This window comes from Cynocephalus volans, chromosome 2, assembly GCF_027409185.1.
Source record: "Cynocephalus volans isolate mCynVol1 chromosome 2, mCynVol1.pri, whole genome shotgun sequence".
Taxonomy (NCBI): Eukaryota; Metazoa; Chordata; class Mammalia; order Dermoptera; family Cynocephalidae; genus Cynocephalus; species Cynocephalus volans.
Window position 1 is genome coordinate 203182735 of NC_084461.1, and position 22950 is coordinate 203205684.

The 22950-nt window shown below is 42.8% G+C and overlaps 1 protein-coding gene across 3 annotated transcripts in view; it reads left to right on the forward strand.

Annotated features, from left to right (window-relative positions):
• The window catches only part of EWSR1 (EWS RNA binding protein 1), a 27111-nt gene extending 8251 nt beyond the window's left edge, over positions 1-18860 (forward strand). Inside the window, exons 5-17 of one of the 3 annotated variants that reach the window (XM_063085553.1) lie at positions 2240-2426; positions 4590-4757; positions 6931-7142; positions 8277-8457; positions 11412-11449; positions 11982-12014; positions 12333-12451; positions 15840-15969; positions 16801-16923; positions 17307-17469; positions 17811-17908; positions 18188-18440; positions 18646-18860. In XM_063085553.1, the coding sequence (XP_062941623.1) occupies positions 2240-2426; positions 4590-4757; positions 6931-7142; positions 8277-8457; positions 11412-11449; positions 11982-12014; positions 12333-12451; positions 15840-15969; positions 16801-16923; positions 17307-17469; positions 17811-17908; positions 18188-18440; positions 18646-18685 (1745 nt within the window). In that variant the 3' untranslated portion in view covers positions 18686-18860. Of the gene's footprint in view, positions 1-2239; positions 2427-4589; positions 4758-6930; positions 7143-8276; positions 8458-10087; positions 10523-11411; positions 11450-11981; positions 12015-12332; positions 12452-15839; positions 15970-16800; positions 16924-17306; positions 17470-17810; positions 17909-18187; positions 18441-18645 lie in introns of those variants that run through there. The other 2 variants (XM_063085554.1, XM_063085555.1) reach the window with 2 other exon arrangements.
• The last annotated feature ends 4090 nt before the right edge of the window (positions 18861-22950 follow it).

Here is a 22950-nt window from a genome sequence, read left to right on the forward strand (position 1 = left end):
TATAAATCTTAGGTGTCCTGTCAACATGTAGGGGGGAAAATCTGTGTTAACAGAATAGGGTAGGTGGAATTAGATTCTAGTTAAATTTAAATAAGTGAGTTCTTTGTATGGTTGACCTTAAGACTCTGAAAAGAACTTTTGAATTAAATCAACATTTCAGATGAACAACATGCCAACTCAAGGAAACTTCCATTGTTTGGGGCTCCCTGCCTTATGAAATACAAGGGTACTTCAAAAGTTCATGGAAAAATAGAATTAAAAGATAATATAAATCTTTCTACAAACTTTTTGAAGACCCCTCTTATACTTTCATATACATTTCAATCCAATGGTTTGACAGGGAAGTTAACAGTCTCTGTATAATTAATTTCAGAATTTCCTTTAAACGTTTGGCATGGAGAAGAAATTATTATATGTACTCTGTGCTACCAAAGGTGACACTTTGGATTGTATAAAAGGAAGCTGATACTTGTTTTGTTCTAGTATGTTGTGTGTTTAGTGAGGACACTTTATTCTACCTAAAGCTTAGGGCCCTAAATCTTAACTAAAATGAGCAATCTTAATTCAAGATTTGTTTTAGGGCCGGCCCGTGGCTCACTGGGGAGAGTGCGGTGCTGATAACACCATGGCCCCGGGTTCAGATCCCATATATGGAGGGCCAGTTAGCTCACTGGCTGAGCATGGTGCTGACAACACCAAGTCAAGGGTTAAGATCCCTTTACCAGTCATCTTTTAAAAAAAAAAAAAAAAAAGATTTGTTTTAAATTCTGAAACTTTGTTTTAGTTTAATGAAGTTTGATTTTTCTTTGGATATAAATGCTGACATATAGGCCAAGCTTTTCGGTCCCTGGCTTACTTGTGCCCATTGACTATGAAGAAGGAGAAGAGGCCAGCACCAGGAAAGAGGTTCCAACACCTCTTACAGGAAAGAGACTTAAGTTAGGATCTGCAGTTGAGTTAGGTTTTTGCTCATGCTCCAAGCCCAAGTCCCAAAGGAAAAGGCATGGATCCTCCCTGGTCCAGAAGAGGCAAGAGCTAGAGAGAGAATCCATCTTGGTCTGTGGCATATCTGAAAGAATAGGTCTTCGTGACACCTAACTGGTTAGTGAAATACTGAAGGGGAGGAGAATTTCTAAGGTCTCACTCCAATATTGCTGAGCAGGAAAAAGGCCCTTTTGCTTGTGGTAGGTAAGTAAGAGAGGAATAGAGCAGGGTAACTCTATAACCAGCCCAGAATATCAGTTTTATAACGTGAAAGACATTACTTTTTAAAAGTTTGGTAGAGTATTAAGTTTAAGTTCAAATAATTTACCAAAATAGTTAAATAGGATAACCTGTGTTAGTTAAGCAAATATAATTTGTAGTATATCTTTATTACTTTGTGCCAATTCAAACCTTAGTGCCAATAACAAACATTTTTGTAGTTGTTTGTTACCTGAAACAAAGTTAGCAGTTCTTTGAGTGTTCAATTAGGTATTAACACTTCTCACTAAAAATTAAACAAATGTTCTCTAGAATTTTCAGTTTTCTTAAACATGAGCTGCCCCTGATGCAGTGCTTGGGACTGAAAGAAAGTAAATTGATTACAATCCAAATTATGGGTTTTAGAGCTAAAACTAGTACCTGGGTCATTATTTTGTAGCTGTTTTAAAATCCTATGTCATTTGCGTTTTCACCTCACTTCCTGGAACATTTTATTCCAGCTTGAGGGTTTTGGGGGGCACTTAGTTTGCTAGTGAAACTTAAGAAGGCCTGCTAGCAAAATCAGTACAGAATTGGCAAAAGCAGACTTGTCTTCTATTGAATGTGTTCAGGAAGGGGCAGAAGGAATCTGTCTTCTATAGCAACACTTTACTATAGCATACCATCTTTCTGTTAAGTGTGGTTTCAGAGCAAATGAGGCAGTACTTTGCTAAAAACTGGGTACTTACAGAAAAGTTAGGCTTTATTTTTCTATTTTTTTATTTTTATTTTTTGGCAGCTGGCCAGGAAAGGGATCTGAACCCCTGACCTTGGTGGTATAACACCATGCTGTAACTGACTGAGCTAACCAGCCCGTCCAGAAGTTAGGTTTTAAATATTGGTTTGTTGCTACTCTTGCTGGCAGGGAAATATTTAAAGGGATTAAATATCATGATGGTTTAAAGTAGGTGACTTACAAATTGTTCTGTTAATGAGTAAGTTTCTAGGCAGATCTCCGAGGGGGCTGGAAATCTGACACAGCTCTCTTTTGTTCTAGGTTATTCTACTCCAACTGCCCCCCAGGCGTACAGCCAGCCTGTCCAGGGGTACGGCACTGGTGCTTATGATACCACCACTGCTACAGTCACCACCACCCAGGCCTCCTATGCAGCTCAGTCTGCATATGGCACTCAGCCTGCTTACCCAGCCTATGGGCAGCAGCCAGCAGCCACCGCACCTACAAGGTAAGGCCACGCTCACCTGCTGCTAATTCTACAGTGCATCAGTCTCGGGTTTGAGGGAAAGAGAGCAACTATACACATTTAGAGAATCCATGACTTTGTTCCTTTTTAATGGTTACTCTCACATCCTTTTAGGTATTGACTGTGTTCTGACACTTATTATAGTAACAAGTGTGCTGGAACACACCACAAAGCTATTCTACATTTAGCAGTGAAATAGTACCATTCAAGGTGTTGTGTGGTTTCAGGATGGCGAGATTTGGGGGCAGGAGCAGGCTATTGTTTTTACTTTGTCACAAGAGAATGACTGATAGAATTGTACTTTTGATGGTTTTATTTTTGGTTTTATTGACCCTGTACATGGGTAACAGCTTTCTCTTTGGGAAAAACATAGTTCACAGTACAGAAAGGGGAGGGTAGCATCATGTGAGTCAAATAGTCTTATGACCCAATTGTCAGTAAAGGATATGTTTATATCTGGGAAGTCAAACATTACTTCCTCAGCTTAAGCAGTTGACATGATTTTCTCTACATTATGAAGAGGGTTAATAATCTAAATATCATAGGCTAGTATAAAGTCTTAACTGAATACCCTGCTGTGGGGTGAATATTAGGTCCAATAGAGCTCATACCAGGTAAACAATATTAATTATTACCTAACAGAAAATTTCAGGTCTTTGCTTTAGATAGTGCATGTAGGTGGCTTCTGCATACAGTCTTGAAAGAATAATGAATTCTGATTTGAAAGAAGACTTTTTAGGAAATAAACAAGATCAACTTGTAACCTAGACATTTTGTCTGCTGTAAAGGTAAGAAATCAGCTCTGGCCAGTGCTCATGAAATTCCTTCTAAAATGCATAGTGAATAATCAGAGCCACTTAGTAGATTTCATCTGCTAGACAGCCTGTGTGGTTGTTAGGTTAAACTGACTGGCCAGTTTCCTACAAAGGCCCTATTTCAGTTAACCTTGGCATTTCAGTATGTTATCAAATGTGCAAAGTCCCATTCGATGCTCTTATGTAACAGTATATCCAAGCTATAGCTGGAAGGTTTTATATATGAATTAGTTTTTGATAAATCATCTTTTTTGGTTTCTTTTTTCCTTAATTTTCAGCCTTACTATTTTGAAACAGCTGTCTCTTGTGATCAATGACAGCTACTCCCTTTTCCACTGGAAAGAGGGGGCTTGTGACCTATGTCAGCTCAGTGGAGAAACCAGTATTTTCACATCTTTTCTGGTCTGCCTGCTGATTCTCAGGGCTTTGCTTAAAATGGCTCCAGCTCACTGTGTTACAGCCTTGGTGTAAACTGTTAGGGGTAAGAGGTAACAGGAATCCCTGGGTTTTTTCCTTGGGATTGGGATCGATTTTTGTCATTTAATGCGGATGCTTCCCGGTTCATCTGAGCATGAGGAGTGTGTGTGTCTGTCTCTCCTTCCCTTACCCCCCCCACTTCCCTGTACCTTACTCCAATATTTCCATTATGAGGACTTTGAGTCAAGACTAGATTAATTTGTGGCAGCCCAAGTTAGGGAAGTGTTTTCCTCATCTGTTTTTTTTGGGGGGGGGGGGGCAGCGGCTAGTATGGAGGTCAACCCTTGACCTTGGCGTTACAGGGCCATACTCTAACCAACTGAGCTAACCAGCCAGCCCCTCCTGGTCTGTTCTTAATAAATGAAAAACCTAAAACCCACAGAGTCTACGAATTTATAATACCATGGACTTAAATAAATGTTACTCTTGTTTTCAATAGTCCCTTTCAAGAAAAAAGCATTTTCTTTCTTAACAAACCACCTCTCCTTCTCAGACCACATAAATTGGCAATACACGATATTGTAACTGCTTTGGGGGGCGGGGGTGCAGCTGGCCAATGTGGAGATACAAATTCTTGACCTTGGTGTAACTGTCTATCATAGCTGTTAATATGGAATGAATGGAGCATGTTGATGTCTCTTCTGTGGATATGATTGATACTCCCTCCTCCTTCTATAGTGTTCTCTTCCAGAAAATATAGTTGGACGAATACTGGGTTAGATACAGTTTACAATTGTGTTTATTTCCAAGGTCAGTTCTAACATTGCATATTGCTCATAGACTGGGAGAGTTCTTAAACCTAAGAATTTTGTGGTTGAGAAACAAAGTCTCACTTTTCAATTTTTCCTTTTAGACCGCAAGATGGTAACAAGCCCGCTGAAACTAGTCAACCTCAATCTAGCACAGGGGGTTACAACCAGCCCAGCCTGGGATATGGACAGAGTAACTACAGTTATCCCCAGGTACCTGGGAGCTATCCCATGCAGCCAGTCACCGCACCTCCATCCTATCCTCCTACCAGGTCAGTCTCTTCTTCTCATGGCCAGTGAGCTAGTAGAATAACAAAACAGATTTTTTCAGGTTATTGACCAGCTGGCTTTGTCTTCTTCAGATAAGGTATGTTATTTGGATGTCCGAGTGATAATTCCAACCATTAAAGCCTGAGTCTTGGGTTCCCATACCATGCCTGGCAGCTAATAAATATTCTCTCTGTAGAGACAAAAACATTTTTACCACTCTAGGTTCTTTAATTTTGTTCCTTTAGTTAACTCAGAAGGATGAGAAGCAGAAGTATATGAAAGCATGTAGACAGAGTCATAGAAGCCACCTTATGTAATGCAATTAGGATGGCTAATGTGCAGGGCATTATAAAAAACAGAAACTTTACCTTAATCATTTTATGTTTAACTTACCACACATACAGGTCTGTTCATGCACCAGTCTTTTAATGTTTGGGCCAAGGCCTTTTCCTTTGACTATAGTTTTATTTATTCCTCGTTCCCTGTCTTACATTAACCACACCAGCAGCTACAGTGTCTAGTTTTGGTTTCTTTAAAGTAGAGGAAGAATGCAAGATTTCTTACTCGTTTAATTTGTAGGTTTCCAAATGGATTATTCGAATTGTGTCCTGAAGTATTAATTTAGTTTTGCTAGAAGTAACAGTCCCTTTTCTGCACCCATTTCATTGGTTTACACATTAAAGTGCAGCAGACATGAACACATTTAGGAACAAATACACCTGACTGTGAGTAAGTGTCTTTGTACAACTTGGAGCTAAAGTGGGTAGGGCTTACAGCAGTTCGGCTTACAGCATTTCTTCTACAGAGCAGGTCTGTACCTGTTGTGCTGAGAGCGCTTAATCTGGAAAGTTGAATAGGTGCACATTGAGAGAGACTATTGAATTCATACAGCTGTGATGAGGGATGTAGTGTGATAGACCCTTAGTTTTTTTTGTTTTTGTTTTTGTTTTTCTAAAGATGACCGGTAAGGGGATCTTAATCCTTGACTTGGTGGTGTCAGCACCACTCTCTCCCAAGTGAGTTAACCGGCCATCCCTGTATAGGGATCCGAACCTGTGGCCTTGGTGTTGTTAGCACCACACTCTCCCAAGTGAGCCACGGGCTGGCCCTTAGACCCTTAGTTTAATTGCACTTTAAAATATATTGTCCTTTTTGTTTCTTATATCATGGTTAGTTAAGAGTTTAATACCAGTTCTTGCAAGCTTTATTTCTGTGCACAAATGTATCTTTGGTTAGTTTCCCTGCTATGTAATTGACATTGATCTATTATTCATCTTTCATAGAATGCCTGCATTTTGAAGTTTATCTGTTTTTTCTTTATTAATGCCCAGATCTCATAGACAGGTCATACTGGCCAGCTGCCCAAAAATAACCAAGAAACATAGATGAGCAGGCATATCTGAAAGGTTGAAACTATTTTTCAGCAATTTTGAATACTTAGATGAATCTTTAAGGGAAAAGTACTGTTTCTGTGTGGGGTGTGTGGGCTCCCCACCCCCACTCCCCTGCCCCAATTACATACACAAACACTACCCCCAAGCAGCCTTCTCTCCAGAAAAGCATTGTCATCATTTAGGAGAATTATCGGAGACAGACTTGGAACTGAACACCTCACTTAACTTTTCCTGCTTTTTTTCAGTCCCCTTTTCACTGAGTCAGCCTTCCTTAATTGCACATACACGTATTCTTCTCATTATACAGGAGGCATCTAAATTCCCAAATTTGCTTTGAATACAGTTGAAAATAACTTGTTTTGGGCCAGCCCATGGCCCCCCAAAAAAGAATAACTGATGTTTTTAATAGGGATGGGAAGGTGTAAAAGGAGACTGGTGGGGGTGGTGCTGCTGGTAAGCTCAGTTGGTTAGAGCACTACCTTCTAACACAAAGGTCAAAGGTTTGGATCCCCCTGCTGGCCAGCCTCCAAAAATAATAGTAATAATAAAAATAAAAGACTCTCTAAGGGTTGTGCAGATGGGTCGTAATAATTATCCTCTTCCCACCCATTTAAAGCTTTATTGTTCTGAATACAAAAATATTTGCTTATTTAAGTTCAATTGCATTTTTAAGAATGTCTGTCACATGCTGCAAATGTCTCTTATTCAGAGTATTTGAAGAAATAACTTTTCTTTCTAAAAAGCTTTTTTTTTCTTCCTTTTTTTCTTTTTTTCCTTTCAGCTATTCCTCTACACAGCCGACTAGTTATGATCAGAGCAGTTACTCTCAGCAGAACACCTATGGGCAACCGAGCAGCTATGGACAGCAGAGTAGCTATGGTCAACAAAGCAGCTATGGGCAGCAACCTCCCACTAGTTATCCCCCCCAAACTGGATCCTACAGCCAGGCTCCAAGTCAATATAGCCAGCAGAGCAGCAGCTACGGGCAGCAGAGTGAGTTGCTAAGAGAGAAAATCAAATAAGAATGATTGTGTGGAGTTTCTGAATATGAGAAATGGTCTTGACCATTATTTACTTTTGGAATCCAGGATGGATCTTTAGTGCATAAATCCCTAGCTAACAGCTTGGATGTCCCTGTAAAAACTTCAGTGCTTTTTTCCAATTTATTTGTTAGTATGCCTTGCAAATAAGGAAAGATAATATAACTGACCAGTAAAATTGTTTTAGCCAGCTCTCTTTGGGAAGGTTATATGCAGTGAGTGAAACTGGCCTTTATTATGGCCTGGCCACTTCTAGTCATTAAGAGAGAGTGGGCAGACAGCTTTTTAATTTTTTTTTATAAAGATGACCGGTAAGGGGATCTTAACCCTTGACTTGGTGTTGTCAGCACCATGCTTACCCAGTGAGCTAACCAGCCATCCCTATATGGGATCTGAACCTGTGGCCTTGGTGTTATCAGCACCACACTCTCCCAAGCGAGCCACGGGCCAGCCCGGCAGACAGCTATTGAAAGCTACTGTGATCTTGATAGTCAAAGTAAAAGCTATATTTTTGGTTTTTGTTTACATCAGTAAAGAAAAAAAAAAAAAAACTCCTCATAGAATACTTACAGTTCTTGTGTGTGAAGAGTAACCAAAAACCCAAAACTATCTTTAAATTTAATTTCTACCTGGATTGTTGCTCTTTTTAAATTAAATAACATCCATGGGCATGTCTCTTTATGACTGTGAAATGAGTAGTGCTATTTGATGGAGCTCAGCCCCCCACCAACATGCTAAAGCCCTAAGAACCCTGGCTCTATTTTTGTTTCTTGTAGCTTAAAGAAGTTGCTTTTGGAGACATCTTGGGATACAGAACCTTATAAACTGTATGTTGACCAGAGGGCTTTTTTTGTTTGGAAATGGTTTATTCTAGGCTAATTATAAGGTTATTTCAGCCTCCATGACCAGTAGTTTTTGTTGAACTTAAAAGAGCCTGCTGGTTAGGGGTATTCTATCATGGTATAAAGAAGATGGTGCTTTGGTTAGTGCCTTGCAATTGAGAATTCTGTGATTCCAGGAGAAAGTAATACATCAGGCAGTGGTGTAGATGCTGGTCCATGGCTTACAAATGTGACTCTTTCCTCAGGTTCATTCCGACAGGACCACCCCAGTAGCATGGGTGTTTATGGGCAGGAGTCTGGAGGATTTTCCGGACCAGGAGAGAACCGGAGCATGAGTGGCCCTGATAACCGGGGCAGGGGAAGAGGGGGATTTGATCGTGGAGGCATGAGCAGAGGTGGGCGGGGAGGAGGACGCGGTGGAATGGGGTAAGAGCAAACCTTTTCTCCTTTTACCTAATTTTGTTTCATCCATAGGTTTTTCAATGGAAAGAAGGGACTGAAAGACATAAGAAATTTATTTCTACATTTCCATGGACAATCTGTTGAGCCCAGGCCATCTTCTAAAACATGGAAATGTCATCTTTGTGGCATATATTAAGTGGCAGTTTGCTTTTTTCCCTGCCAATATACTTCGTTGGGTTGGGGAGAACAAACAATGGCTTTGAAACTAGAGCTTTCAGTTCCCTTCATGGTTTCCAGAGGTGAAAAGCCTCTGTGGGTTATAGATTTGGGATGGAACACACACAATCCTTCTAACAACTGTAGGTTTTTAACTAATTGCCTCTGAGTGGTTGTCTTGAAATACCTGGTGTATATACTGCAGAAAAGGAATGCAGCTGTTTTCCACAATGTTTGTCCCCAACTTCTGTTTGTACTCAGAACTGTTGAACATAATGATGAAGATCTTGATCCCATAACCCTTAAACTATGGCCCGAGGTATACCTGATACAGAGTTTGGTTGGAGCGCAGAAAAATCCAGTAGCTTTTTTGCAGAGTAATGTATATAATTACAGGATCACTCCCCATTGGAAATTTTGAAGTCTAAATCGGTTTGACCATTTTGATTGATGGCACAATCTGGTTTAGAAAATTTTGTTTAAATCAGTAACATAACCCTGCTACCTCTGCCTGCCCTTTTCCTTTCTCCCCCCATCCCCTTTTCCCTTTCTGGTGTCTGTACTTTGATAAAGGTGAGATATAATGTTGGCAGTTAACATAATCCAGGAGGCTTAGTTCTGTGTGTGTTCTGTCCCTATATAAGCTAGTAAAAAAAAAAAAGTTATGCAGAATGTTATATTAAGTATAAAACTGGATTTGGTACCACTGTCCAAGGAAAAATTAACATTTCTTTTTTATAGAATGGACTTCAAAATTAAATAGATAACTAAAGATCAACTTTTTTTCATATTAGCAAATCTCTCTACTATTGAGAAAAAGATAATCCTGTTTTGCATATTCTGCATAACTTTAAAAAATAGTCTTCAGTGAAATCTTTATTGGAAGAATCAGTCATTTTACAACATGCAAAATTTTATGAATAATTTCTTATAAAGTAAAATCAATCTGATTTGGAGAATATTATTCCATTATAAAGGTTTCACTTTATGTTTTGTAATAGACATAGACACTTGAAATTACTATCATCACGTCTCAAATCACCTAGATTTCTTAGTATTTTTCAATTGCAAAAACAATTTCAGGTTTATTTATTTTGATACTCCAGAAATAATAATTCTACTGATTTTGCTAGTAGAGGGGGCCTCTCTTTCTGGATGAGAAGTCTCTCCTGGAGCCATAGAAGAGACCATGGCTTTTACCCATAGGTTTTTCAACAGACTGTGAAGCAGTCTGTTGGATCTTGTGGGGACAGGACAGGGGCATTTTCCCCTTCCCCCTTTTTTATTGTGGTGTGGTGATGGTTTTCAGTGTCTTCTACAGGTAAGGCACTCAATGTTGTTAACATGCCCTTTTTCATTGCCTCAGTATTTTGATATTTTCATTGGCTGTTAAACGTGGAAACTTTTTAACATGCTTTGTCGCATTTATATGCTACAGGTTACAAAGTGAGAGCCTTGTATACACTTCAATACTTAAAAAGTACCCGTACTCAGTACTCAGCCGGCAGCATAATGAAAAGTGGGACTAGACACGGTGTCCATATGGAGAGGAAAAATATACATAGAATATTTTTAACAAAATGTATTCATTGTATAAATGGAATCCTTCTGTAACTTTGGTAACTGCATACTTGTTGTTTGGTAATGAACCAGAGGAGGTATAATACTCTAGAATTGTGTAACATTAAAGTGTAAACTTTTGTGTTTAAAGAGAGAGAACATTTTATGGTGTGTACTTTTAAAAAGGAAACAAAGCTGCATGCAACAGCTTGAAATGTATATTCAGGTATTAAAGGTGCAATACTGGTTAGAAATAAACTCAGGTCCTCCCACTGGGGAGCTGCCTTTGTTTAATTTTTAAAGAAACCATGGGCCGAGCCTGTGGCGCAGTTGGTAGAGTGCTGCGCTGGCAGCGCGGCGACGCTCCCGCCGCGGGTTCGGATCCTATATAGGACTGACCGGTGCACTCACTGGCTGAGTGCCGGTCACGAAAAAACGACAAAAAAAAAAAAAAAAAAAAAAAAAATTTTTAAAGAAACCAAAACCTAACCAAAAAAGCTCAATTCGTATTTCCCCTTCCCTCTTTAAGATATGTCATTTTATACTGCCATAGTCATTATTCGTAACTGGTATGTCTATAAAGTTGCACCCCCAGTCCGTTGAGCCTTGGTATTTGTTGTAAATTCTCCTTTCACAGCGATTGTAAAATCCATTAGTACCCTGAAATGTATGGCTTTATGCTGAAGATTGGCTGGATGCGTCCTCTGATGTGTGTTATAGGCATTTAATGTGGTTGTCTCCTGCTTTATTACACTGTGACTTGTTAGGATGCCCAGGGCCTCGTTTGGCTCTCCCTGGGAGAGGTTGAGGGTGCACCTTTATGACCATAGGAAGGTTCATCACAGCAGTGGCCCCACTTGCTCCTCCTCTCCACACCAATCTCTCCCAGTTTTTCAGCTGTTGGGGTGGGTGTTTGGGATCTGTTTTTTTCTCCCTAATTTGCCAAGTATTGCACTATTAATACCAGCCCCCGAAATGAAAGGAACCAACCACACTGGTGTGTACAATCAGACAAGCAAGGTTGTATATTAAGGAAATTTGAGCAAGCTGCCCTGAAGAAAGGCATAGTGACAAGATGAGAGAGATGCATTGTTTGGAGATGTGTTTAGCCAGTGCCCTTCTTCCCCACGAGCCCCCCCAAGGCTCAGAGCGGTACTGGCTTTTAAAGGGAAAGGCCTTCATTTCTTCGTTTATCCCCCCAGCAGCGCTGGAGAGCGAGGTGGCTTCAATAAGCCTGGTGGTAAGTTTTTGAGTATTACCATGGATAGTGTTTAAAAAAAAAATACAGTCAGTTTTTAGAAAACTATAATTTTTTATTAGTTTCATAAGTGGTTTAAAAATGATCTATACAAAAGAGACTAATGGGTACTGCCGGCATTGTTTTAGGGGTAATAAGGTTAACCTATGGTTACAAAACAAAGGGTAACTTCAAGTATTGAGCCAACTGCTTCTGTAATATGGGGGAGAGTACATTTTTAAATTTTGGTTTATTTGGAGGAAAAATTTTTACTTAAATTTAACACTAATTTGGCACATAAGCATTGAGAGTGTATTTGGTTAATGGTTTAGAAACAAACCAGCAAAAGCAAACCCTAGCAAACCTTTCACAAATATTAAAAGAGGCACTGCTCCATTTTAGCAGTGCAGGTCATTTTGAACTTAATGAATCCCTATCAAATGGTGGTGTAGTAGATAGCTATGTGTGTTTGTAAGGTTTTTAGCTTGCAAGACGTGCACTAATAATATTTTATATGATCTTTCCTGGTTGGCAGGACCCATGGACGAAGGACCAGATCTTGATTTAGGTAATTTTGAATTCTTGAACTTTATATTGTGCTTTATCAATGAATGTCACAGAAGTAAGTGCATGCTAGAGTTCAGCAGCCTGCTAGATCATTGTGACATTCTTGCTGTCGGGCATTTTGGGGCTTCCTTTATCATGAGCATCTACTCATAATCTCCTTAAATAAAGTAAATCATAAGTTCCATGGCATTCCTATTGGTATGGTTGGTAGTTCTCTTACATTTGTGATGAATACCATTGGGCATTAGTGACCAGTTGGTTAAGAAGCCTCCAGAGATACATGACAATGACTCCCCTTCTGTCCTGTTTCCTCTGGAAGGCCCACCTGTAGATCCGGATGAAGACTCTGACAACAGTGCAATTTATGTGCAAGGATTAAATGACAATGTGACTCTAGATGATCTGGCAGACTTCTTTAAGCAGTGTGGGGTTGTTAAGGTAAGTGAAAGCATAACCAGGTGATCTGGCAGAGCTTCAGATCACAGAATATTCTAAAGACAGAACTGATGTTGAGAGTTGTTTCTAACATTGCCTGACTATTCTTTCTGGACATCTTGTGGTTTGCTCCTTAAAATACAAGAAAAAAAAATTGTTAGCTATCTTTAGTAGAATAGAAATGCTAAACAATAGCATCATACAGCTGGGAGAGGAGCATATTTCATCATAGTGGAGGAAACAGTAAGGGCAGATCTCCTGGGGCAGGAATTTGGCAAGTTCAAGTGAGCTGGTATAACGAAGGTTTTGGTCTGAGCTACTGAAATGGTGGTGAGGTTGTTAGTGCAATGGGGGATGACTGGGGCGGGGGGGTTGATCAGTAGCTCAAAAGGTTGGAAATCTTCTGTTCCACTTATAAATACATCATAAGGTGGCTTTCTGGTGCAGTGAATGTTGCGTTGGACTTCTAAATACATCACAAATTATGCATTATGTTTAATAGACCATTATGTTGTTTCAAGGTTTTTACTATACAAACAGTGTTGCAATGGACATTTTGTACATCTCCTGCACAGTGCATGAGTTTCTCTAGTGTATATACAGTTGATTCTTGTTATGGTAGTTCTATGATATAGCAACAAACACGGAATTAGTCAATGCCAAACTGCTGTTCCTAGGAGAAGTTGGTACAATCTCACAGATTATAATCTGAAATTCTAAAAACAACTCATCCTGGTAGATTCTGTCTTCATTTTCCAAAAGAGAAAAGTTCAGAAGTGTTAAATGATTTGCCTGAGGTCAACTTACTAACAGATTTTCAGACTCTTCCAACTAGCCCCAGAACTAGAGCTTCTTGCACTGTCCTGCCCCTTACTCTGGTCATCTCCACAGAGAGCTGGAACAAGAGCTCAGAGTGCTGTCTTCAGCCTCAGGTGGGACGTGCGCATCAGCCATCTTAAATATTTTGCCACTCTGCTTATGTCAATGAACAACTGCAAAAAGTGCCACAAGTATTGATTTTGGAGTTACAAATAAATTTTATTGAGGAGGCAAATTCATAAATATTGAATTCTCAAATAATGAGAATCACCTGTACCTCATAGTGGAATTCTGGTTCTTAAATTGTGTACAGGTTTAGCTTCACAAAATAACAGTATATCTCACCAACTTAGACTCTAGCCAGCATTCCTGATAAATTTACCTCATCCTCCCCAAAACTGGGAATCACCTGACTTCTGATCTGGTGGAAGAGAATGAGAGAGTGGTTTCAATTCACTTTTCCTTGACTGCTAATAAGGTTTTCTGATTGTATATTCTCTTCTATGGAATGCCTGTTGTCTTAACACTTGTTTTTCATTGGGTGGTTTGACTTTTATTGATTTACAGGTAGTTCTTTATATTGTACGAAAGATAATCCATGTCTGTGTTGCAGATAATCTACTCCCAGTTTGTGGCTTGTTCTTTAAATTTTCTTTTGATGAATAGAAGTTCATGATTTTAATGTAGTTGAAGTTTCAGTCTTTTTTCTTACTGGTTTGTGTCTTTATTATTTTCTGTTTACAAGACTTCGTTCCAGCAACATTTACTTGAAAGGCCCACCCTTTCCCCAGTGTAATGTTTACCCATGCAGAATTCTTGGCTCTGTTGTGTACTTTTCATCAATTTGTGTGATCTTGTGTTAATAACATAGTGAATTACTGTTTCTTTATGCTAAATTGATAGCTAATAAGCAAATTCTTCTGTTTTGTTCTTTGTTTTTTTCAATTTTGTTTTACTATTTTCACTCCATGCTTTTCTATATAAATTTTTGAATCAGTTCATGAACCTGTAAATTTTAAAACCTAAAAACCCCCAATTTTACTAAATATGTAAAACAATTTGAGAATTGACATTTAAAAAATATTGAGTAATATTTTTTTTCCATGGACATTGTATACCTCCAGTTTCATTTAGGTCTTTCATAAAGACCATCTCCTTAAAGAACTTGCAAATTTTTACGACATTTCCTGATTGTTACAGCTGTATAGAAATAGGTTATTTTGGTAAATCGAAAATCAGATGAGATTTCTCTCTGCTTGTTTGCATGTGCACACTTGCATACACACACACAACCCCACCCCCAAAAGCTAAATTGTTTTAGTTTCTACTGTCATGATCTACCTCCTCTTTGCAAAGATGCACCCCAAAATGGTTGTGCTTGCACTTTATCATTAAGATATTATTTTTAAAATTTTAATATGTATGTAATATGTTGTTGGTTCAGGCGTATGGGGCTTATTCTGGTTAAGTAGTGTTTAAAATCAAAATTTTGGAAAATAAAGGAGATTAAAAAATACACTTTCCCATTACTTATACCGCTATATTGCCATATTTCCTTTCAGTCTTTGTGTCATGTCCTTCTTAAAGACATATGTATCACTGTTACAACTGTTTCCTGTTTTTTAAAGCTGTATAGTTATTTCTCAAGCATTGCTAGATATATAAACAAACATGTATTGATTAGATTTTTATCATATGCATATATAATGCAAAAAATACACATGAAGATACATATTGTTGTACAGCGTGGCTCCTGAATTCAAGGCACCTACATCTGATTTTCAGTTGAAAATCTATTCATCTGTTCTAGCTCTGGAGGAAATACTGTGTTGGACTTAGAAGTCCATGTAGCACACTTACAGCCTTGTGCACTATACTTAATGATTTAAGGGTAATTTCCTTTATGCTAGTCATGTCTTATGTGATGGCGTCAGAGCCTAACTGCCATTACGAGGTGGCTGTACTCACTAAGTGCCTTTTAGAGCATAAAAAATGTTGAGGTGGGTGCACAGGTACCAGGAGAAGATGGCTAGGGAAGGAATGGGGTCCATCCTGTTTACTTACATACTTGGGAACTTGGGTCTATTTTGGTTTTATGGTAAAACACCTCTAAGCGGGGAATCACCTAAAGACATGTTTGTTGTTGAAATTTAGGAAAAAACTCACCCAGAATTCAGGTTGGTCATTTGGCTCAATTGATCAGAGCATAACCTTGTAACACCAAGGTCAAGGGTTCGGATCCCCATCCTGGCCAGCCACCTAAGGAAAAAAAAAGTGACCCATCATAATTCTGCGTAGAGGGCCGGCCCGTGGCTCACTCGGGAGAGTGCGGTGCTGATAACACCAAGGCCCCGGGTTCGGATCCCATATACGGATGGCCGGTTCGCTCACTGGCTGAGCGTGGTGCTGACAGAATTCTGCGTAGAGATAGACTAACATCTAGTGATTGTGTGTCTGCATGTGAAAAATTACTGCTTATGACAGTCTGAGGAACTTTTGAGTGTCACATTGACTTTCTTCCCCCAAACAAGTATATTCTAGTCACAGCCTAACTGTGATATTTTATGTCTAGATGAACAAAAGAACTGGGCAACCCATGATCCACATCTACCTGGACAAGGAAACAGGAAAGCCCAAAGGCGATGCCACAGTGTCCTATGAAGACCCGCCAACTGCCAAGGCTGCTGTGGAGTGGTTTGATGGTAGGATGTGCTCGGAGTTATAACTCTGCTCACTCTGGAGCACATGTAGGGTCTTGGAGTAAATGTTGCGTGTGTCAATTTGCGAGTGAAACAAAGAATCTTGCTAATGTTAGATGCTGGTAGAACTCCATTCTCTGAAGTGGTTCTAGGGACAAGGGACAAATGTACTTTCTCTCTGTGTAACTATAGGGTGTGGCAGGAGGGAGGAATTTTTAAGACCCAGAGGAGCAAGACCTTGTCTGCTTCTGGTGGAAGCTACTTGCCTGTCTCCTTTAAACCATGATGGCCCAGTCACTGATGCTAGGCTGGGAGATCCCTTTACATTCAGGCATTAATGTTACAAATCTACCTTGCTTAAAAGCTTAACTGCTTCTCCGGGCACAGATATTATCAGATGGTACGAAAAATCTTTCAAACGAAATATCTTATTAGCTACTCTATATTTGAGTATAAATATATGTACATTTAAATAAGGCCTTGACATCAATTCTGGAATTTCACTTCTGATAAAACCAACTTGAATGTGTCAAAGGACAAGTCCTGGCTCTTCTCTCTTAGTTATTTCATGCTCTTGTCCCTGCTTCTCACCCTATTCTGGGCAAGGATCTCAGCGCACACTTAGCCCCCCACCAGCCACCCCTTCCACCAAAAAAATTTTCCTGGCCTTGCCAGTAAAAGATCTTAGAGAAGATTACAGGATGGGCAGACTTGATGCATCTGGGGATGATCAAGTTTAATGGTGAAAAGGGAGCATACTCTAGCTTTCTCTAGTCCCTCAGGAAGGGAAGAGTAGAGTTGGGGAGTAATTGATGTTCTGTTATCTTATTCCAGGGAAAGATTTTCAAGGGAGCAAACTTAAAGTCTCTCTTGCTCGGAAGAAGCCTCCAATGAACAGCATGCGGGGTGGTATGCCGCCCCGTGAGGGCAGAGGGATGCCGCCACCGCTCCGTGGAGGTACTTATTGGACACTTTCTCTGAGCTACTTCCATAAAGTTCTTTAGTACACTTCTTGCCCTTGGAACACTTGATTACTAGAGTGAAGATTCCATTAGAAATACTACAAAGATGTGTAGAGTCAGTAGTAGTAGACTGAGAGCTAACAGTGTTTGTGGGAGTAAAAGGAAGGGGAGAAGAGCATGGGTTGATTGGTCAGAGGCTGGCTCCCTGTGGAGGCACTCAGCCTGGTAGTTGTCAGGAAGGAGCTGATACCTGAGCTAGGCCTTTGGGGCAGGTGATGGGGGAGTGACAACAGCAGTGTCTGGATTCACTTAGTGATTTTTATTTCCCTATAGCAAATCTGGAGCTATAAAAAGGTGATTTGCTGTTTCTTGTTGCAGGTCCAGGGGGCCCGGGAGGTCCCGGGGGACCCATGGGTCGCATGGGAGGCCGTGGAGGAGACAGAGGCAGCTTCCCCCCAAGAGGGCCCCGGGGTTCCCGGGGGAACCCCTCTGGAGGAGGAAATGTTCAGCACCGTGCTGGAGACTGGCAGTGTCCCAATCCGTATGTACTTGCTTGGCAAACCAATGCCCTTCTGATGAAGTTGCTGAATTCTTTGTGTCTAGAGGAGTGGAACAAATGACCCTGATGACTGCTGGGGGTGGGGGGAGGCACTAACCAGCCATTCCCCAGCTTTTTCAGAGGTTTCTGAAAAGGCCACCATTTATTACCATGGGCCTGTGGGTGCACTGCTGTGGCTCTAAAGCCATTTTCTGTAGGCAGATACTGTTAATGGTTTGTGACTGGGGACCCAGTGGTTGTGGTGGTACAGTATGTACTGCTCAAGCGTTTCCTTTGCTTGTTCGACTAGTTGGTGATTTCTTCTGTGATACGATTTTTTGCAGGGGTTGTGGAAACCAGAACTTCGCCTGGAGAACAGAATGCAACCAGTGTAAGGCCCCGAAGCCTGAAGGCTTCCTCCCGCCACCCTTCCCGCCCCCGGGTAGGTACAGGTTTTGTTTTGTGAGCATCCCTCAGCTTCCTGGTGCTAACCCTCTTTTGTTATTTAGCGGGCTTGGTAAACAGCAACTGCCCACTCTCAGAACCTTAGGTTAGTCTTTTCTAAATTGTCCCCCAGATGTTGAGTAGAAGTGTCTGCTTTGTTTCTGCTCTGGGAGAGAAGGAAGCAGATGCTGAGCAGCCTCTGCGGCGTGTCCACAGATGCTCTGCGTGTCCCCACTGACTGTTGTCCCCTTCCTTTCCTGTCCTTTCCTCACCTTAGGTGGTGATCGTGGCAGGGGAGGCCCTGGTGGCATGCGGGGAGGAAGAGGTGGCCTCATGGACCGTGGTGGTCCTGGTGGAATGTTCAGAGGTGGCCGTGGTGGAGACAGAGGTGGATTCCGTGGTGGCCGGGGCATGGACCGAGGTGGCTTTGGTGGAGGAAGACGAGGTGGCCCTGGGGGGCCCCCTGGACCTTTGATGGAACAGATGGGAGGAAGAAGAGGCGGACGTGGAGGACCTGGAAAAATGGATAAGTATGTGATGGTGAAAAGTGGCTGTGGGCGCAGCCAGACGACAGCCCCTTCCCAGCTTTGACTGGAGCAAGGCCAGATGGCACTAGGAGCAATGGAAATCTTGGCCAGAGCTGGGGATGAGTCAGAAGAAGGGGGCACCTCGGAGCTCTGGGAGGGCTTCCTTGCCTATCTGCATTCTAACCAAAAGGCCCTGTTTGCCTTACAGAGGCGAGCACCGTCAGGAACGCAGAGACCGGCCCTACTAGACGCAGAGACCCCGCAGAGCTGCATTGACTACCAGATTTATTTTTTAAACCAGAAAATGTTTTAAATTTATAATTCCATATTTATAATGTTGGCCACAACATTATGATTATTCCTTGTCTGTACTTTAGTATTTTTCACCATTTGTGAAGAAACATTAAAACAAGTTAAATGGTAGTGTGCCGAGTTGTTTTTTTCCTTCTTTTAAATAAAGATGGTTGTTTAACTAAGACTTAACAATGGGAACCCTTTGTGAGCATGCTCAGTATCATTGGTATTGTGGAGAACCAAGAGGGCCTTTAACTGTAACAATGTTCATGGTTGTGATTTTTTTTTTTTTTTTTTAAATAAAATTCCAAATGTTTATAAACGGTCATCCTTCTCAGCCTCTGTTCTGCAGTCACTGCATGTCTACCTGGAGCATACCCCAGACCCACCAGGGAGTGGGGCACCATCCAGATAAGTAGCTTGTTCAAGTGTCATGTGAGGGAACATTTGAGATGTCGTGACATAAAACAGCACAGTGTTGGTCATGGAAACACAAACTCTGGCTCACCCATAGTCACAGAAGATCCACTAGTGGTGTCCAAGCGTTCAAGGAGAGATTGGGGTAAGAGGGAGGAATAAAGTCTTTGCTTTCCCTCCCTTGGTTGGTCGGGGCAGGGACTTGGGAAGCATCTGAGGAGCTGGTCCACTGCACTCGTGCCCCAGCCCTTCTGGATATGTTTCACACCTCTGCTCGTTCTGCTTCACCAGGTCATTTCCTCTGCTAATTCGCATTTGCTCTTACACCTTTGGGAAACCCTCCCCTTAACCTGCCATCATCCACTTCCAGCCACCAAATCATTTTCCTGCTCCCTTCTACAGGGGTCCCTCCTCTCCCTTCAATGGGCCTTTTCTTCACTGAAAGTCACCAACCACCTCCATGCTGCCGAATCAATGGTCATCCCTTCTTAGTTTTCCCATCTTTGCTGCCCTCTTTCTGACCCCTAAACTGAGTCCTCTCACTGTGTAACCTCCCAATCTGTTTTAGCTACTATCACCCTACTGCTGACATTGCACCCTTCTCCAAAGTGCCACCTTGGGTGTCTGGAGGGCACAGAGCAGGGCTTGCTACTGTCCCATCTTCCCTCTACCCATCTTAGCAAACTGAGCACTTGCCTCTAGGAATCATCCTCAACTCTCACCCCATCCCTGGCCCCCAACCCAATCCATTAGGCTCTCATCCAAATCTAGTGTCACATAAAGTCCACCCACACCTCACTTGCACCACTGCTGCTACCCTGCCACCTCTCTGGGTCCCCTTCTCCCCTCGGATCCTCTAGCCCTTTCTTCAGAGGCCAGAGGGACCTGACACAGTTAAGTCCTTGTGATTCTCAAAAGCATTTGGTGGCTCCCACCATGCTTGCTATGACCCAAAGGGGTCCCTGTACCTCAGCTGCCCCACACCACCTTTCACAGGCCAGTGCTGTTCCTCCAAGGGACCAAGGACAGTTGCACCTCAGCTTCAGCCAGTGTTAGAAGGATCAGAGCCAAGTGCATACCTATGAGGCCTAAACCTACCCAGGACCATCTGCAGGGTCCTGCCTTGTGCCGGGCAGTGCACCTCAGTGCTTCACATTAAATTCCTAATAACCCTTTGGGGTAGGTAGCATACTATGCCCATGTCTCAGATGAGGAGATGGGAATAGAGAGGCCAACGGACTTGCCATTGAGTGGCCCAGGTGAGAGTTATGGGTGGGCTCCTTCCACAGCCTCCCTGCCCAGATGTCCAGCCCACCTCTCCAGCCTGCAGCCAGCACTAAGGGAGCTGAGCAGCCCTCGCTGGAAGTTGCAAAGACAACCATTGGACCCAGCAGCAGGCATTGCATAAGGCAGCCCCAGGAGTAGCTCTATGCCCCTTCCTTGAGAGGGATTTGTCACTAGCACCAAGTATCCCTGGTGGAGGTGCTTATGTCAGGTGGGCCTTTTTTTTTTTTTTTTTTGCGGCTGGCTGGCATGCACATCTGAACCCTTGACCTTGGTGTTAAAACATCAGGCAGGCCTATTTCTGTCAGCCAAAAGAAATTGCTGGGCTGCACTGGGCTCAGATGCCCTCAGCATGGATTCTGAGCCATCTCAAAAGGTCAAAGGGCTACGTAAATCTGGTCAGGGCCGGGGGGGGGGGGGGGGGGGGGGGATGGGCAGGGCAGGGAGTGAAGCAGAAGAGGTAGGAGGAAAAAATTCAGAGAAAGAGTCTGGCCTAGATTCAGCACCCTGCTCCAAAGTCCCCAAGAGCTCCCAGTTGGTCACCGCTAGAATAAACATTTCTAACAGGCTTGTGGTCCCACTAGGCCACTCGCATAGGCCTGGCAAGGGTTGTGGGGCCAATGGGGAGATTGATGTACGCCCCACATGCAGACAGAAGACTGCACGCAGGGAGTGGCTCCCTGCTGCATAGGAAAGAGCATGGGCTCCAGAGCTGCAGCGGCTGTGGGGTTGAGGACAGCTGGGGCTGACAGCTGGCCCTCGCACTGGCCCATCCTGCCCCACTCCTGCCAGAGTTGCTGCGCACAGGGTGAGCAGTGGGCATAGCGTGGTTGAGACAGGTAAAAAGTGGACCACTTGGGCTTTCTAATTTTGCTTCTGTCCCATCGAGGGCACTGGAGCCAGCTCAGGATCACCGGTCCCAGCCAGGGCAGAAGCAGACCAGCAGGAGTCCTTCTGGTTGGACTCACAATCTGGACGGAGTACCTCCTGTGAGTCACTCATTCATCCTGGGCTGTGCTCATAGGCTTAGTCTAGCCTCTGAATTAACCCAATCAGTGCCAAGGTTTCTAGAGCTTCCCAGCAATGAGGATTTTGCTTAAACACTCCATGGCCCTCATCTGACTTCTGGCTACAATCAAGGCCCAGCAGGCTGTTCTCTGACACCCAGCAGTGGGTGCAAGAAACTTGGCCATGTGCCCACTGGCTAAGGGCCAGAAGGAGGTGGTATGGAAGCCACGGCATTCTATACACAGAGGTGGCCGCTGGGGGTCTATGAGGATGGGCTCAAGACATCCATAGCCCAAACCTGTTGCTCCATCAGTTTCTATAGCTTCCCTTAGTCCTGCAAAGAACAGAGGAAGGCCACAAGGCTTTCTTAGAGGTGGCCCCATGGGCCCAGGGCCACCACACAGCAGAGAAGGTCAAGGCAGAGATCCTCCCTGCCTTGGGCCAGGGGTCTGACCACACTAGTGAGGCCTGTACCACACCTGCCTGGAATCAGATATTGGAGCCCCTGGTGTAGAAGAAGCCTCTAATAACAGGCCACAGCCCATGGGACTGGAGAGGGAGGAATGAATTCTTCTGTCACCCCCTCCTCCCAGAGGAGTAGTGGACATACACCCTAGCACCTGGGCTGCACTTAGTAATGGTATTATTTTTCACAATTCTATGATGAGACTACTACTATTGACCCATCCTACAGATGGTACAAATGAGGCCCAGGGAACTTAACCATCCCACCCAATGACCAACAGCTAGGCTTGGATTCAGTCTGACCCTCCTACGTCCAGAGCCCGAAAGTGCAGCAAGGTAGATACAAGCAGGGGTCAAATTCCTGCACAGCCTAGCTGGTTAGCTCAGTTGGTTACAGCACCACCTTATAACCCCAAGGTCAAGGGTTTGAGTCCATGCACTGGCCAGCCACCAAAAAAACCAAAACAAACTCCTGCACAGCTGCTGACCACACACATTCCTCACTCTCTCTGGCCTCAGTTTCCCAAAATTATAAAATGAGAACACACAAAAGTATCATAGTTTATCAGGTTACTTTAAGGATTAAATTATTTAGTATCCACACCCAGATTCTTTTTTTTTTTTTTTTTTTTTTTTTTAAAGATGACCGGTAGGGGATCTCAACCCTTGGCTTGGTGTTGTCAGCACCACGCTCAGCCAGTGAGCAAACCGGCCATCACTATATAGGATCCGAACCCGTGGCCTTGGTGTTATCAGCACCACACTCTACCGAGTGAGCCACGGGCCGGCCTTCCACACCCAGATTCTACCTCCCCCTCAAAACCTGCACCCCATCCCCCTTCTCTAGCTGTTCTCCTCTCTCCAGGTATTAGCAGCTCCATCCTTCCAGCGCTCAGTCCCAAACTTGCGGGTCATCCTTGGCTCTCTCCCCACACTCACACCCAACTCCCTAGCACCTCCCATCGGTTCTCCCTACAAACTACAGCCAGAATCCAATGCCCTCTAACTACCCCACTACCACCACCTGGTTTCCTCTGGGGCTCTG